Source organism: Rhipicephalus sanguineus, chromosome 1, assembly GCF_013339695.2.
Source record: "Rhipicephalus sanguineus isolate Rsan-2018 chromosome 1, BIME_Rsan_1.4, whole genome shotgun sequence".
Classification (NCBI taxonomy): domain Eukaryota; kingdom Metazoa; phylum Arthropoda; class Arachnida; order Ixodida; family Ixodidae; genus Rhipicephalus; species Rhipicephalus sanguineus.
This window is the reverse complement of record NC_051176.1, coordinates 171077950-171094575: the sequence shown is the minus strand read 5'-3', so window position 1 is coordinate 171094575 and position 16626 is coordinate 171077950. Positions and strand designations below refer to the sequence as shown.

At 47.3% G+C, this 16626-nt stretch overlaps 1 protein-coding gene across 4 annotated transcripts in view; it reads left to right on the top strand.

The window, feature by feature from the left end:
- Positions 1-16626, top strand: part of LOC119402227 (CCR4-NOT transcription complex subunit 6-like) — a 241746-nt gene that overhangs the window by 214323 nt on the left and 10797 nt on the right. For all 4 annotated transcript variants that reach the window (XM_037669367.2, XM_049417738.1, XM_049417742.1 and 1 more), the window contains one exon: positions 15420-15571. In XM_037669367.2, the coding sequence (XP_037525295.1) occupies positions 15420-15571 (152 nt within the window). The remainder of the gene's footprint in view (positions 1-15419; positions 15572-16626) is intronic.

Genomic DNA, 16626 nt, shown 5'->3' with positions numbered 1-16626 from the left:
CATGGGCTGATTGGAACATGGTGCGCTTTGGTAGTTACTGCGGCCACCGCGGGAGGCTGTCACTTGCCCACGCGCGTGCGCAATCGCACTGAAAGTATGCCGCGCGATGAAGAAAAAACAAGTGCTCAAGGTCACGAGGCGCGTGTGATGTACCTTCTTCGCCCGTGGCACCCCTCCCTGCTTAGCTTCCAGTGCTTTTGTCAGGATGAGAAGAGAGAAAGCAATTACAGCATGTGACAAATCTTTGTAACTCCGCTCGTACTGGATGGATTCTAAAAATTCTTGCGGTGGTTGATTCGTGAGGAAATAAGCTCCTTTAGTGAAGCCATTCCATGGCTATTTGGAAAAGTGTTGCAGGGCCCCTTTAACGTGCACGTAAATCTAAGTACACGGGCCTCAAGCATTTTCGCCTGCATCTAAAATGTGGCCGCCGCGGCCGGGATTGACTGCTTGACAGCAGTCGAGCAGCATAACCACTATATCACCGTGGCGGGTGCAATTTCTTTTCTTGTTTTGGAATTGGGACCTAGCAATTAACTCTTCACCCTATCTGTCATCTTCAGTATGCACACTTGCCACTATCATCCTAATTCATGAACGTCATACTTGTGAGAACAGATTTATTAAAGTTGTCATTTTTTCCTTGCACTGTAATCAATGGAAATGATTCTTTATTGCCTTTTGCCGTACTGTGATACTACTTTGATCCACCCTACTTGAACCTGTACAAGGCTTGCAGTATTCAGTAAAAAAAAAGGTATAACCAGCTGCTCTAGGTACATAAATTTGATTTGAGAAATAAATTGCCTCTGAAGTAGCACTGCTGACTGCCAGATAAATCATGCTCAGTTGATGAAACCAATCTTTATCCATCATGCTTGGATAGGTATCAAATGCTTTTTGAGGAGATATTCAAAAGATTTCAAAAAATATTCTGGCCTTGTCTTGAGGCAGGGTAGTATTACACTGACAGGCACCAGGTGCCAGGTGGTATTTCGAGTGCCAATCATTAGAGATAAAAACATAAAACCAACATTAACTCCTACAGACCATGCAAAATCTCTTGAGTAAAATACAAATGAACAGTGCAAATGATAAAATCCAGGTTTCAAAAAACAGTAATGGTAGATAACAGACCATTCGTTTTACAGTTAAACCTCAATATGATGAGGCCATTGAAAGTGGCAGATTACTTCATTATACTGAAATTCAGCCTATTATGCAAAGCATAGTTGCTGATGCATTTTTTTTTGTATATATAAGGGGCCACAAAAAATGCCCAAATAGAAAAATAAAAATAAAGCTAACTTCAGTGACCTAACAATTTTGTTGGACCTGAGAGACCACATTTTATGGTTTCTTGCTTTGGGAACAACGTCCTCTTTGCAGTGGTCATAGGGCAAAAGAAATGCAGGTTGAATATACCACAGTAATTGGTGCAAATTTCAGGTGTTGCCCAGAGTGGTATGACGACTGCTAGTTTCACTGAAGCAAGTCACTGCTCCAATGCTCCTAGTCGCTGCTCCTAGTCCAATGAACGTAGAATCAAAATGTGTTGGGTGCCACAAAAACAAACGGGGTTTGCATTGAAATTGCATGGAAGCAAGGTGACAACCTGAATTATAGTAACTTTGGTCATGGTGGCCACGTTTTCTGTATTCTGCCGTTGTGCATGCACATTATGCTCAAAGAATTGACCACGGTAAGTGCAGCATGTAAAATTTTTGTCACCGATATGCATTGGTCCAACAGAAGCTTTGTAAGTTGATGCTACAACCTCTAGTATGTCCCACATTTTCCACTAACCATAAATACAGAAGCTCTACCCCTTTAAGCTCTATGGATAAACAGAACCCAAGCAACATTTTATCCTTGGCAAAATGTCGGCCTGATGTCGCTGGCCAACTGCACTGTCGTTGGCCCAACCTTGGCAACCAATGTAGGGCTGGTCTTGGGGATTGACATTGGCCTCATGTGGGCCTGCGTCGGCACCCGATGTAGGCCCGTCCACCGTGGCCGACGATGCCGAGTGCATGCCGCTCGCGGGTTGACCAAGGCCTGACATCACATAAGCGTCGATTTACCGACAGCCGTGGGTCGGTTGCGGACGTTGCTCGCTAGTATTGCTCTGTTTTTTTTTTTCTTATTTTTTGTGCGTGTTCTAACAAAACGCATCAATTGTTTTTCTGGTGTGTTGATGCGTGTCGTATTTAATGTGAACGGGCAGTTTATAGAGGCGTTTAACTCTATCTGAATTAATTACGGGCAGAGTGCACATGTAAGACGGAATTAAACGCCTCTAACGGTCTGTACTAACGTGTTAATATGTAACACACAATAACAGAAAGACGTGAATATAAGTTTTCTCTCTTTATATGTTTATTTTGCAATTGTATAGATGCACTAATTTTACATGCAACATTGTTCGCACGGAGCGTTTGCATTAGCCCTGGTGCAACGCAACCGTACAGTCCATGTGATCGCTGCATGATAGCGCTGACATATATATAAAACGGACGGCATTCTTGTTGGATCGGCTCCCTTCTTTCGGCCGGTTCTCGTGCTCTTGGCCCTGAACACGTACGCAGATGCGACGTTTTACCGTCGAGATGTGAGAGGGTAAATCGCCACCGTCATCAAGATGTGAGACTTGCATTGTTCATCTGTCAGAAAAGACTGAAAGAAAGAACAATGAATAATACTCTGAGAAAGGTAGACTATTTACTTCACCAGTTGCACAGTCATGTCGCGTCTAGAAACTCTATTCACACAACTAAACAAAATTATTTTGTCACTGCACAAATAAGAAAAACACTGCACTTACAATAAATGCTTGTGTGCTGAAATTTTGAGAAGTGCTTCAAGCTCCACAGTGCACAAACTTGATAATATGTGGAGACAGGATAGATTGAGGTTTTCATTGTTGGCTCGTAATGTCACTGCAAAACAAATGGAACAATAAATAGAATATTGCCACGCCCACTTCTTGTCTTGTTTTGATGTATTCGGGTTTGACCGGCAGGGACGGTTATCAACGATCGACGCTGTCCGTGAAGTAGTGTTCTAGAAGCGTCGCGATTGTAGTAGATCGGTTTGTTAAGATTGCGCCCCGAACGCGAATGTTCCAGTTTTGTCTAGAGATAACGCCGCCACCAGCGATATTGCTGGAAAGTTCGATAACGCCTCTATAAAAGCCGACGCGCTTGATCGCTTGTCAGTTGATCGACGGACGACGCCCTGTTCGCCGCTATCATTGTACAGCGTGTATTGCTGTAGTGCTAGTTCTTATTTTCCGGCCACAAGTTCGGCCAAATAAACAGTTTTACCCTGCAAAGGCCGGCTGCTGTCTTCGTCGACGTCGCGACCACGTGACATCTGGTGGAGGTGCTGCTTCATGATCCGGACGCCACCGCGAAGCGCTGACCCAAGCCCAAGCCGCGAGGAGGACGACGGCAAAGAAAACCCGGATCGTCGAACAAGCCGCAGGCAGAAGGGACTGCAGCCAGAGTACGGGCTCCTTCCCGAAAACACCAGGCAGCCCCAGGTCCCAACACCGACCGCAGCGACGATGACCGACCCCGTGCAGCCTGCGCCGATACTTCTCCGGCAGCCCAAGGAGCCGCCAACTTTCCGCGGGTCGTCATTCGAAGACCCGGAAACCTGGCTCGAGACCTTCGAAAGGGTCTCAACATTTAACAACTGGAACGCCGACGACAAGCTGCGCCACGTGTACTTCTACCTGGAAGAAGCAGCAAGGACATGGCTCGAGAACCGGGAGTCCACGCTTCGAACCTGGGATCTCTTTCGCAGTGCTTTTCTGGAGACGTTCACGAGCGTCGTCCGAAAGGAAAGGGCCGCAACCTTGCTGGAGACACGGGTTCAGCTCCCGAACGAAAACGTGACCATCTTCGCGGAAGAAATGACCCGGCTGTTCCGCCATGCTGACCCCAACATGCCTGAAGAAAAGAAGGTTCGTTTCCTCATGCGAGGAGTAAAGGAACAGCTCTTCGCTGGCCTTATGAGGAATCCGCCGAATACCGTCCAAGAATTTGTCTCCGAAGCAACAACAATCGAGAAAACGCTTGAGATGCGAACACGGCAATACGACCGCAGATTCTCGACCACAAGCTACGCCGACGTTCAAGCGCTAGGATCCGCCGACCTGCGTGAGACGATTCGAGCAATCGTGCAAGAGGAGCTGCGAAAACTTCTACCTTCGTCGCAACCTCAAGTAGATTCCATCGCCGACGTCGTGCGCCAGGAGATCCAGCATTCACTCGGCGCGCCTCAGCTAGTAGAGCCGCAGCCGCAAGCTATGAGCTATGCTGCTGCAGCCCGCCGTCATGCTCCTCCTCCACATCCACGCCAAGACGACACACCGCCGCAGTACCGTCGCCAGGCGCCGCTGCCGCGACCGACGCCCTACCGTCCACCTGTCGGCCAGACGCCGCCGCCGCCACCGACGCCCTACCGCCCACCTGTCGGCCAGCGCTACACCCCGAGGAAGACCGATGTCTGGCGCGCCCCTGACAACCGCCCGCTCTGCTACCACTGCGGGGAGGCCGGCCACACGTACCGCCGCTGCCAGTACCGTCAGATGGGGCTACGCGGATTCGCCGTCAACGCGCCGCGCCCGCAACCAGGCGAACGGCCTCGCGACATCGACGACTACCTCACAGGCACACAGTGGCAGGAACGACGACCTTCCCGCTCACCCTCGCCCGGCCGCTACATGTCACCGCACCGCCGGCAGTACACTGGCCCAAACCGTGGCCGGTCGCCTAGCCCATATCCGGAAAACTAAGGGCAGCAACCGGTGGAGGTGCGGTTGCTGAACGACGAAATGCTGAAGATCCTCCGCCGTCGACGACGACACCGCGACGAAGTTCCGAGCCCCCGGCGCACGCCGAACGACGTCGACGTCCTGAAGACGGAACTTTGCGACCGGAAGCAGACCTGACAACGCAACGCGGAAGCAGCGGTGCAAACCGACATAGCCGTGACCCGACGCTGCGACGTAACCGCAACGCAAGACGGCGGACTAGCGACCTCGACGTTCTGATCGACGGCCACAACGTCACCGCTCTCGTCGATACCGGAGCCGACTATTCCGTCATCAGTGGGCCGTTCGCAGCAAAGTTGAAGAAAGTTAGGACTGCTTGGGAAGGCCCCGAGATCCGGACCGCTGGAGGCCATCTAATAACGCCGATTGGTGTCTGCACGGCGAGAGTCACTATCAACAACCGGACTTATCCTGCGAAATTTGTAATCCTACAAAACTGCTCCAGGGATGTGATACTTGGAATGGACTTTCTAAGTGACCACGGCGCCGTCATCGACTTAAGAACCAAGTCGATAACCCTATCGTCGGAGAAAGCGACACCGCCGGATACGAACCCATCTCAACATGCCCTGAACGTGCTCGAGGATCAAGTCACCATTCCTCCTAGATCCAGCATCATAATTCCCGTCGGCACCGAAACGGCTGAATGCATCGAAGGTGTCATCGAGAGCGATCAGGGTTTGCTGCTAGACCGTGACATTTGCGTCGCAAGAGGCATTGCTCGGCTGTATGAAGGGAAAGGAAGCGTGATGCTAACGAATTTCAGCCAAGAATACAGACACCTGAGCAGGGGCACAACGATTGCGTACATCGAAGAAATATTGGCTGTCAGCGATGCGTTTGCCTTTTCAGATTCTGACGAAGCTACAACGACAACCGCAATGCCTGAGCCATCCTTCAACGTAAATCCAAGCCTTCCCGCCCGCCAACACCAACAGCTGCGATGCCTCCTGAAGAAATACAAGGACTGTTTCTCGTCGTCATCACGGGTCCGGCAAACGCCCCTTGCTAAACACCGTATCATAACGGAAGAAAATGCTCGACCACTCCGTCAGAGTCCCTACCGGGTTTCGACGCGAGAAAGGGACGCCGTTAAGAAGCAAGTCGACGAAATGCTACGCGACGACATCATCCAGCCGTCCAAGAGTCCGTGGGCGTCTCCCGTAGTGTTAGTGAGGAAGAAGGATGGAACCCTACGTTTCTGCGTCGATTATCGTCGCCTGAACAAAATCACGAAGAAGGACGTGTACCCCCTACCACGGATAGACGACGCCCTGGATCGACTCCACAACGCGAAGTACTTTTCGTCGATGGACCTCAAGACCGGCTACTGGCAAATCGAAGTCGACGAGAGAGACCGAGAAAAGACGGCCTTTATAACACCAGAAGGCCTCTTCGAGTTCAAGGTCATGCCCTTCGGTCTTTGTTCGGCACCTGCGACATTCCAACGTGTTATGGACACAGTGCTAGCTGGCTTGAAGTGGCAGACGTGCCTCGTGTACTTGGACGACGTTGTTGTGTTTGCCTCAAGCTTCGACGAACACCTCCGGCGCCTTGAAGCTGTACTTGAAACAATCAAGACCTCCGGCCTCACTTTGAAGCCTGAAAAGTGCCGCTTCGCGTACGAGGAGCTCTTGTTTTTGGGTCACGTTATCAGCAGGGATGGTGTTCGCCCAGACCCGCGGAAAACAGCTGCCATCGCTGCCTTCCCGCCACCCAGCGACACCAAATCCGTGCGCCGTTTTCTCGGCTTGTGCGCCTACTACAGGCGCTTCGTCAAGGAATTTTCACGAATCGCCGAGCCACTAACTCACCTCACGAAGACCGACGTGCCTTTCAAGTGGGAAACGGCGCAAATCGAAGCATTTGAAGAACTGAAACGACGCCTTCAGATGCCTCCGATACTAGCGCATTTCGATGAATACGCCGATACGGAAATCCACACCGACGCAAGCAGCGTAGGACTCGGCGCCGTCCTTGTGCAGAAGACTGCCGGGCAGGAAAGGGTCATCAGTTATGCTAGCCGGTCGCTATCAAAGGCAGAAGCGAACTATTCCACAACGGAAAAGGAGTGCCTAGCGATCATCTGGGCTACATCCAAGTTTCGCCCCTACCTCTACGGCAGGCCCTTCAAAGTTGTGAGCGACCATCACGCATTGTGTTGGCTAGCTAACTTGAAGGACCCTTCAGGTCGGCTCGCACGGTGGAGCCTACGACTTCAAGAATTCGACATTACTGTCGTTTACAAGTCCGGAAAGAAACACTCCGACGCCGACTGCTTGTCTCGTGCCCCCGTCGACCCACCACCGCCCGACGACCACGATGATGACAGCTTCTTGGGAGCCATAAGTACCGACGACTTCGCCGAACAACAGCGAGCCGACCCGGAGCTGAAGAGTCTAGTTGAATACCTGGAGGGCAGGACCATCGTTGTCCCAGAAGTATTCAGGCGAGGGTTGGCATCATTTTCCTTGAAAAACAACGTCCTCGTAAAGAAGAACTTCTCTCCTGCCCGAGCCAGCTACCTTGTCGTTGTACCTTCGGGACTGCGACCAGAAATTCTGCATGCCCTGCACGACGACCCGACGGCTGGACACCTCGGAGTTTCCCGCACGCTCGCACGAGTACAGGAAAAGTACTACTGGCCGCGCCTTGCCGCCGACGTCACTCGCTACGTAAGGACGTGCCGAGACTGTCAGCGACGAAAGACACCACCCACAAGACCAGCCGGCTTCCTTCAGCCGATCGAGCCTCCTCGGCGACCATTCCAGCAGATCGGGATGGACCTCCTGGGGCCGTTCCCAACGTCGACTTGCGGAAATAAATGGATCGTCGTGGCCACCGACTACCTCACCCGCTACGCCGAAACAAAAGCCCTGCCCAAAGGCAGTGCCGCTGAGGTAGCCAAGTTCTTCGTTGAGAGCATCGTCCTTCGGCACGGCGCCCCAGAGGTTCTCATCACCGACAGAGGTACGGCGTTTACGGCTGACCTAACTCAGGCGATCTTGGAATACAGCCACACAAGCCACCGCCGGACCACCGCGTACCATCCACAGACCAACGGCCTCACCGAGCGTCTAAATAAGACCATCGCCGACATGCTGGCCATGTACGTCGACGTCGAACACAAGACGTGGGATGCCATCCTTCCGTACGTGACCTTCGCGTACAACACGGCCGTACAGGAAACGACGCAGATGACGCCATACAAGTTGGTCTACGGACGGAGCCCGGCAACGACGCTCGACGCCATGCTACCAAACGTGACCGACGAGGAAAACATCGACGTGACCACCTACCTACAGCGCGCCGAAGAAGCACGACAGCTCGCCCGCCTACGGATCAAGAACCAGCAGACGACTGACAGCCGCCGCTACAACCTTCGACGACGCCACATGGAATACCAACCCGGTGACCGTGTATGGGTATGGACGCCAATACGCCGACGAGGACTTAGTGAGAAGCTTCTTCGACGATACTTCGGACCGTACAGGGTACTTCGACGCCTCGGCGCACTCGACTATGAGGTTGTCCCTGACGGCATTACGAACTCTCAGCGGCGCCGTGCGCGACCTGAAGTCGTCCATGTCGTGCGCCTTAAGCCGTATTTTGCGCGTTAGCGAGCTTGGGGACTCTATTTTTTTCCTTCGTTATTGTAATTTATTTGTGTATGCACTTGTTTTGTTTTGTTTTTTCTCTTCTATGTTCTTTCATAAGCATCGGGACGATGCTTTTTCAGAGGGGGGCAATGCCACGCCCACTTCTTGTCTTGTTTTGATGTATTCGGGTTTGACCGGCAGGGACGGTTATCAACGATCGACGCTGTCCGTGAAGTAGTGTTCTAGAAGCGTCGCGATTGTAGTAGATCGGTTTGTTAAGATTGCGCCCCGAACGCGAATGTTCCAGTTTTGTCTAGAGATAACGCCGCCACCAGCGATATTGCTGGAAAGTTCGATAACGCCTCTATAAAAGCCGACGCGCTTGATCGCTTGTCAGTTGATCGACGGACGACGCCCTGTTCGCCGCTATCATTGTACAGCGTGTATTGCTGTAGTGCTAGTTCTTATTTTCCGGCCACAAGTTCGGCCAAATAAACAGTTTTACCCTGCAAAGGCCGGCTGCTGTCTTCGTCGACGTCGCGACCACGTGACAATATTAAGAACACAATCTTACCTTCAAAGCATCCGCGGGCCAGTCACTATTGTACAGTCGGCATTTACAGCACACTTGCGACCAAATTCAACGTGAAAAGAGATTGCGTGGAACTTTTGTAACCAAGCATGCGTCGTACCAGAATTCTTTTGAGTTGGCGAGACCAGCGCAGCACGCTATCCACATCGTCCTTGTTGCAGTGTTCCTTAGAGAAAACGGCAAAATAGGTTACGGTCTTACAATAAGATGCCACAAATAAAAAACAAGAAAATCTTACATATTTGCCCGTCAACGATGTCTTGGGTCCACGGACAAATATAACCACCGTTCGCACATTTCTGATCTGCCCGCTAGAAGAGACGACCAGATTGACGCATCAATTGCGCAAATCAAATTTGATTTTGTCGCTAGACAAAAGTCACCATACGATACACCGAGGAAATAGAATGTCACTTACGAGTTCGCGTCAAATCCTCGGCAGCGGGAGACGGCCGCGCGCCTCTAGGATCAAGGCAAACGAAATGCTTCTGAGTGCTTGCCCAATGCCCGCCTCTGCGTTCAGCACGTCCTCGCTCGAAAGAGCTACGATTTCGCGGGAAGGGAACTCCCGCACGCCACGGAGCTCGCTTCCCTCCCCAGCGCGGTGACAAAGAGAAAAAAACCGCGAGAGGTCTGAGGTCCGGCGCTCCGCTTGTACGCCCCGCCGCCCTCGGCACATTCCGTTCGTCCTTTCAGGACTTGTCATTCCTTCTAGGAGAGGGATGTGATGAATGCTGCGTGCGCTCTCTCTCCAAAGCAAGACCGCAAGACCCCATTTTACCACTTTTTTTTTTTTTCGGGGGAACGCACGTGTGTCTGGTGACTAGGGCAGCGCAAATGCGTCCAAGAAGCGAATCGAATTTGAATTGAACCGTTTTCGTTGTTAACACAAAATATCGTTGGCACCCTAACATTAAACAAATTAACATGAAAACCATAAACTGAGCATCAAGTACAAATATTAAAACTCTTCAGAGTGTGCGGAATATCGAATTCTGGCTCTGCAAGCGACTTTTACGCTAATTTTGTGTTTATTTGGACATAGATGATATTTTGAAATATTCGTATTAACGCATATGGGCTATTCCCGAAGACCGAATCAAGTATGACGATATTCGATTCTATATTTCAAATGTTTTCATTATATCTGATGTCCTCCCTCTGTCATGCGGCTCGATCAGATCAATCATGTATTTATATTCACGACCGTGCTAAAGCGGTGGACAGTTCGGTGGACAGTTCAAAATCATCGATATTTTAATAGAGCCTAGCGCGCTATAGTATCAGGATCACAATTAAATTTCTGCTAGGTACTCGCATTTATTCCCATTTATTGATGTTGCTGAACCAAATGCTTTGCGTCTAATGCATGCAAAGGCGGACATTTTCTTGAGCTTCGAGCAGAAACCGTAAACGCTTGGTACACTTGAAAAGCACTCATGTCGTACCACTCTACATTGAGCATATAAGTGCTTCATCATAACAGGTCATCATAAGGCTTGAAAGGTGCTCATGACAATGCGGCGGAGGATTCTCGGCGGCCCGATCGCTAAAGGTTCTGAAGTTTCTTGCGAAACAGGTGAAAAATTTCGACATTTAAATTCCGCATTCTAACCAACTCCGCAATTGTACCCTTTCTTATTCACATACTTAATGTGCACATCAGAAATATTCGGCTGGATTCGGGAAAACTGAGGCACAGCAAACATATAACTTTATTAGCAACAACTTGTAGGTTTGGGCGAGTCGGTTCATGATGCGAAAACTAGGAGCAGTGCTAGTCTAGACAGCGCCAGTCCTGTTGTGTGTGTTCCTATTTTTGTCGTCGTTTTTTTCGCGCTGCTTCTAGTTTTCGCATATAACTTTAGTGCTGGGGTTATTGATTGGAGCAGAACTGCAAATGCGACGTCATTCTTAGACAAATGGACGTGTAACAAGCTACAAGAACGCCAGATCTTAAGATCACTTCGCAATACAGCGTTTCATGTAATCAGTTAGAGCTTTCGCGCCCCTGAAACACGTATCTGAAATTTTCCATTAAGTTGTACAGTCCGCGAGAACTCTATTTCGCACAATTCATGTGACGAAATTAATATTTTTTTGGTCTCGCTATAAAGCAGCCAAAACCTTTCCGATAGGAGAAAGAATGATTTAATTCATTTTCACTAAAGTTTATTATTAATAGATGGTGTAATGTATATGGTCGGTTACAATCAACGTGCCATTTGCGAACTATTTCAGTCAATTCTATACCGCGGCACAATGGACCATTGTAAAGCCACATTAAACATAAATTCGCGTGATTGCACTTTCTTATCTGTTATGTACTTCCTGGTGGCAAATACATTGATCTCCAGAGTGTTCAAATCTTGCGATTTCTCAAGGTTATAAAAATATTTTAACGATATTCTCCGATCGAATAATTCTTCACAACGCCGAAGAACTCCAACTTCCATATTGATGTCAATGCATGCGCTCATCATTACGGCCATCGCATGTCTAGTCAGCATCCGATTAATAGCTTAACTTCAGTCAGTTCAGAGCAAAACTCGATGTTATCCCTTAGCCGGAAGTTTCCCTTACGTCTGTGGTTGACGGTCATTGCTGTTTTCCTTATTTGACCAAAGGCCGTCATCGCGTTTGTAGCTACACTACATGACTTATTCCTCAACATAATGCCCAAACGCACTCGCGCTTGTTAGCTCGAAACCTAAATGTTGAACTTCAAAGTAAAATTGACCAGTGTTCAACTTGTCACTCGATCAGAGACGAATACTTTTCACCACGTCGCGTTATTTTGCTCTGCTTTCGATAACAACGGCGTTAGATTGATGAGCTCTGCTGACAAATCCTCATCACTCTATGCAGCCGATGTAAGGCTGGACAAATATATAAATCAATCTAACGGTGTCGAGCAGTGCACCTGGTCCCATGTGGTGCGTCACAAAGGGACTTGATAATTAAGTTCTCATATGTGTAGAAGCGTACGGTACGCTTACGTTGCGCAGCCTCTACAGTCAGCCACACATATCGTCAACGGCACGTGAAGCGTCTACTATTAGCAATGTAATCTTATTACTTTTTTTTTCGTTTTGCATGCGAGGCACCGACGACGGCAGATTACCGCGAGGCACTATAGCTATGCATTTGTCTAACGCGTCTTGAAATATAAAGCTACAGCGTCCATAGAATCATAGAAATATAAAGCTACAGCGTCCAGTTTTAAGCACGTGTTGCTCCCATTGATAATTATCATTATGTGAAATAACGGAACTAGTAAACATTTTATTACCATTCCAACAGAACAGCGGTGCGCGTTGCGCGTTACCCGCCGCAAATGCTCCATTATGCGATTCTTTTATATATATACGTATGAGTCAGAAGATCAGACAAATCCGCGGAATGTTTCTCATGCATTTCCATGCATCATATTCGCTTGCTTATCTTTTTGTTTAGTATTTTCAAGACGTATAAAATGATCACCATGCGATTTCTGACTGGCATTATTGCGTATCTTGAGGCAGTGCATCGTTGGGATTATTTTAACTTCTTTATAATGTAGGTTACGGTGTACCTGCTTTGTCTTTTATTAAAAACAGGGGTTCATTTTTATTTGAAATGCTGTGCTAAAATGATGAATGTCACGAACATATGCAAGGCGACCTCTGACAAAGTGATGGGATAACAGAAACTTTTCAAATAGGCATATCGAGGAATATGAGCTTATTATCTGTAAGAGATAAAGGTGTAACTACATTGCACATTAAAGAAAAAGATAAATTCGCGTTAACTTAATTCCAACTTGTTACTACCTAGACATACACGCGTAAATTTTGACAAACGCAAGTCTTTAGTGGTGCTGTTTCGGACATGTGTCCCATTTTCTTGGCGGCTTTAGGCGTGCCTGCAGATGTGCGGCTTCTTCGAAAGAGGAGGCGGCTCCACCATTCTGCCCTTGCGGCGCTAGAAAACGCTGAGAAAGAAAACCGGAGAACAGCGGAAAAAAAGAAGTTTCCCTCTCCCCACCGGGAGCTTCCGGGGCGCGGGCCGCAGTAGCGCATGTTATTTTGCTTCTTTTTTTTAAGTGTGTTTTTCACTCCACGCTCCCTAGCTACACTGTAGAGCAGCGCGCGGTTCCTCTTTGATCTTTCCCGCACTTTTGCACCTTCTGCGTTTTATTTTCCACAGCACGAGTCTTCAGTGGATTGCCATTGCTGTGTGTTCGTTCTAACAATCTTGAAAGAATATTTCTTGTTTATTTATTATTCGTGTATTGGTACTAAAATCTTACATTGCGGCCACGCCTTTTGATGAGTTTTTTTCACATAGCATATATGGTATTTCCGTTTGCCTGACTTATCCGTCAGCGAAAGATGAGAACGTTTACTCATTCCATTGCGCAAATTACATAATAAAGGGCTAGCTGTTAGAACAAAACATTGCGTCTCTCTATCCACAGGCTGTTTGGGTGCAGCGCTGCTCGGGCAGCACGCAAAAATTTTCATGCTTCATGTTGTCTGTATAAAGACGATGCTTCTTTTAAGTTATACAGAATGGTTTTTAATGGCCGTTTTAGTTCAGAAATGACATAAATGTATTATGTGAGCTCGGTTTAATGCAAGCGGGTTGCATGAAAAAGCAAAATAAATAATCGCCTATCTAAATAAAGTTCATTTATGACCTTCAAATTACACTGCCTTACCTACGTACTGCAACTGACTAACTGTAGCCACTGAGTTTGCAATAATTGGAATGAAATCTTACGATTTAATATTTATGCCATCAAATTTGAGGTAGAAATTCACTGTTTGCTTCGGTCACGTTTTTTTTTTTTTTTTTTTTGTAAGAATCCGTTTTAAGCATCGAACAACGACAAAAGCCTAGTTTAACGCCCATGTATATAAATACTGTCGCACACTTGGCGAATGATGGTCTCGAAAAACTCTAGGTACGCACGCTTGGAGAAACCATGCACGAATGTAATGGCTCGCTATTATTTTTGTTGTTTAGTCAATAATGTATTTGGATTGTTCGCACAAATAATCTCTATCACTTGGTGTAATCAGCTCAAGGACCACAAGTATGTTGTGTGTCACAGGTGATTTTTGTAATGTTTAAAAAATCACGCTGTAGGAGTTGTTTACACTTCCTGCAGTGTATTTTATGCTGCCCTAAAATAATACACGCTGTTCGAATTCTCTGCCGGCAACCAAGGCCGGCACGACGTGTTGCCAACTTGTCGCCCCGACAAGCGTTTGGCGCGCTCGGCGTTCACTCGGCCACCAACGGTGGTGCGAATCGTGCAGCCGACCTAGTGCCGACAAGCATTTGGCACGCTGTTCTGGCGCGAATCGTGCAGCAGATCTAGTGCCGACGTAGCTGGCAGCGCACCTCCGGCCGACCCTTTTCGGATGCCTGGTGGCCAGTGAAGTCGGCTGCCGGCTATTTGCCAGTGATCAGCCAAACGTCGGCAGTCGGCCAGCGTTGCTTGGGAACTCATCATTGTGAAGTGGTTAATTTTGCTTTTGAGAAGCTTAGGCCACCCTCAGCAATATTCCCTTTTTTAAAGCAATTTTGACAAATAGAACATGTGCACTTAGTTTTTCTTTTATGGCAAGGGTAGTGGCACAGTGTACACATTTATTTTGCCTTTTCTGTTCTACTAATTAGGTGTCAGCACTTTGTTATAGCTTAAAGGTGGTGTTTGTTATGGTCTTCGTGTTCTATTTCATAAATGGGAGCACTTTGTCAGCACTCAAAGATGACCATTTTTACATTGCCCACTGTTATTCACGCTTCTTCATGCCATGTTTTGAAAGATGGCGTCTCCCACTGACAACTCGCACATTGATCAAACATGCAAGAAAAAGTGCCTTGTTGACTCGGAAAGCAAGAACAAAAGTGAAAGCAATACAGCGCTTGACAAAAAGGAATACAGATTTACCAAAAAGGAATACAAAAAGTACCCCTTAAGGCTTTTAGAGAGGGTATTACATAGAGAGACGTCAATGCAAACAAGTTGTGATGCAATCATTACAACAAATGGTAAAAATAATAGGTAAGCAGAATAAACTGGTAAGCAAAAAAATTTAGAAAAACAATGAGTAAAAGAACATGTTACCATGCATATGCTTATATGTAAAGCTATAAGAGTAGCAACAAGATATTTAGGAACCTTATTACATGTCAAGAACCAGAAGGAAGAATGCAAGTCAATCAAAATGCCAGTCAAATAGAAACATTTTTTTTTTCTGAACTCATTGCATTGTTGATGAACTGAAGTATGTCACTTGCGAAATTACCGCGAAAGCTTTGGCAAAACGTGATGCTTGTGCATAAGTGTTAGTAGCCCCATTAATTGGGCTGAATTTCGTGTGATGTGCAGGTTCGCACTCATAAAGGAGCATCTTGTGGAGTTCAACCAGCTGGCCATGGCTAATGCAGATGGCTCAGATGATATGCTGAACCGAGTAATGACCAAGGACAACATTGGTCTGGCAGCCCTGTTGCAGTTCAGGGAAGGCATCTTGGAGAATGGTACGAAAAGCAGCTGTGCTTGGTAGCACTAACTATGCTCTATTTCATACTTAGGCACCTCTTTGGAAATCGCACAAGTAATGTATTCTTAAAAATATATCACTTAACACATCAGGTGCTGACATAGTTTAGATCTGAAACACTGGTGCCCAGCACAGATGAAGCTATTTTTTTACTTTTTTTCATGGGGCACTGTAAACGAAAGTTTCTCCAAGTCAATTGTTAGTGTTATCTTTTGAGCCAACTAAGTTTGTCAATACATTAGTGGCACTGCAAAACCAGTGCACGCCATTGCATGCATGTCATTTTTATTCATGTTCTTGGACAGCCTGACATTCCTCTCCATATCAAATACATTTAGCCTGCATCATTGCCACATAGTTATGGCAGTATCGAAAACCTGGTCCTTCAGTGGGGTGTTCCCAAATATTCATTTGGGCCTTTCAGGAGCTGCACATTTGCAGGGAATGCATCTAGTACCTTCTCAAGTTCTCAACACCTGCTGAGATGACATATTTAAAATGCGCAACAAATTACTTGCAAACGTTTTTTTTTTTCCTCTCAGCTGAATCTAATGTGCGCACCTAGTGATTAGCATCTCGCAAGAGGAGCTCTTGTGATGGATATTGTAAAACATGCCGGTAGCGTTTGTATAGAAATCACCAAACACAAAAGAAAAATGCAAGTAATAAAATACTTCATCTTTTTGGAAGTCGCAAAGTAAGGTGCATACAGTGTACTAGCTTGAACTTGAGCATAGAATGGCTACTGCTTGACCACTTCAAACAACTGGTCAGTGCATTGAGTTCTCATATGCTACCATTGCACACTGCCATGCCATACTGAATGTGTTCATTGTATAGTGATGTGCAACTTCATCACTCGACCACTGTGTTGTCTTGCTACACCCTTTTTAGAGAACTATGAAGTTGAAGGTGACAGGCAAGACATTTTAATCGTGGTAAATAAACATGACAAAGCACTAGACGATATTGCCACAAACATTGAAGCATTATTCCTGTAGCAAACAGGAAACAATGTAGCAAACAGCTACA